Here is a 545-nt window from a genome sequence, read left to right as displayed (position 1 = left end):
ATGAAGAAGTCCTAGGTGAGAGTCCCTCCAGGTGAGTCTCTTCCAAGGAGGCGGGGGTGGGGGGTGGATAGGTGAGGATAGGGGCGGGGGTGGTGGGGGCGAGTCCTAGCTGGGTCCGACCGCGGCCTAGCATGTAGAGAGCGAGAAAGTCCTTTTAGTTGAGTCTCTTTCCGAAGTTGGGGGTTAGGTAGAGGCCGTTGGGGGGGTCTGGCACGTCGGGGTATCCTGTGACGGGGTTGGCGGGCGGGCGGTAAGTAGTGGGCTGAGGTGGGCGTGGGCGGGGAGTCTGCTGTGGAGGAGGTTGGGGCTGGAATGGCGTGGGCGGGCGTGGGGTTTGGAAGGGACGGGGGAGCTGCGGGCGGGGTGTCTGGACCGGGCGAGCAGGCTGTGGGCGGAACGTGGGCGGTGGGCCGGGTGTCTGGGCAGGGGGAGGAGGCTGTGGGCGGAACGTGGGTGGTGGGCGTGGTCGGGGCGTCTGTGTTAGAACGGGACGAGGAGGCTGAGGCGTCTGGGCGATGAAGGGCACATTGACGGACGGCGATCCC

The 545-nt window shown here is 67.0% G+C and overlaps 1 protein-coding gene across 1 annotated transcript in view; it reads right to left on the bottom strand.

The window, feature by feature from the left end:
* LOC119586959 (extensin-like) overlaps window positions 1-545 on the bottom strand; it is a gene marked incomplete at its 5' end in the record, with an annotated part of 20285 nt that overhangs the window by 356 nt on the left and 19384 nt on the right. The window contains 1 exon segment of the mRNA XM_037935694.1: window positions 1-545. Coding sequence (XP_037791622.1) covers window positions 155-545 — 391 coding nt within the window.

The sequence above is a fragment of the Penaeus monodon genome, chromosome 22, assembly GCF_015228065.2.
Source record: "Penaeus monodon isolate SGIC_2016 chromosome 22, NSTDA_Pmon_1, whole genome shotgun sequence".
Taxonomy (NCBI): Eukaryota; Metazoa; Arthropoda; class Malacostraca; order Decapoda; family Penaeidae; genus Penaeus; species Penaeus monodon.
Note: the sequence above shows the minus strand (reverse complement) of the source record. Positions and strands in the feature narration are given on the sequence as shown.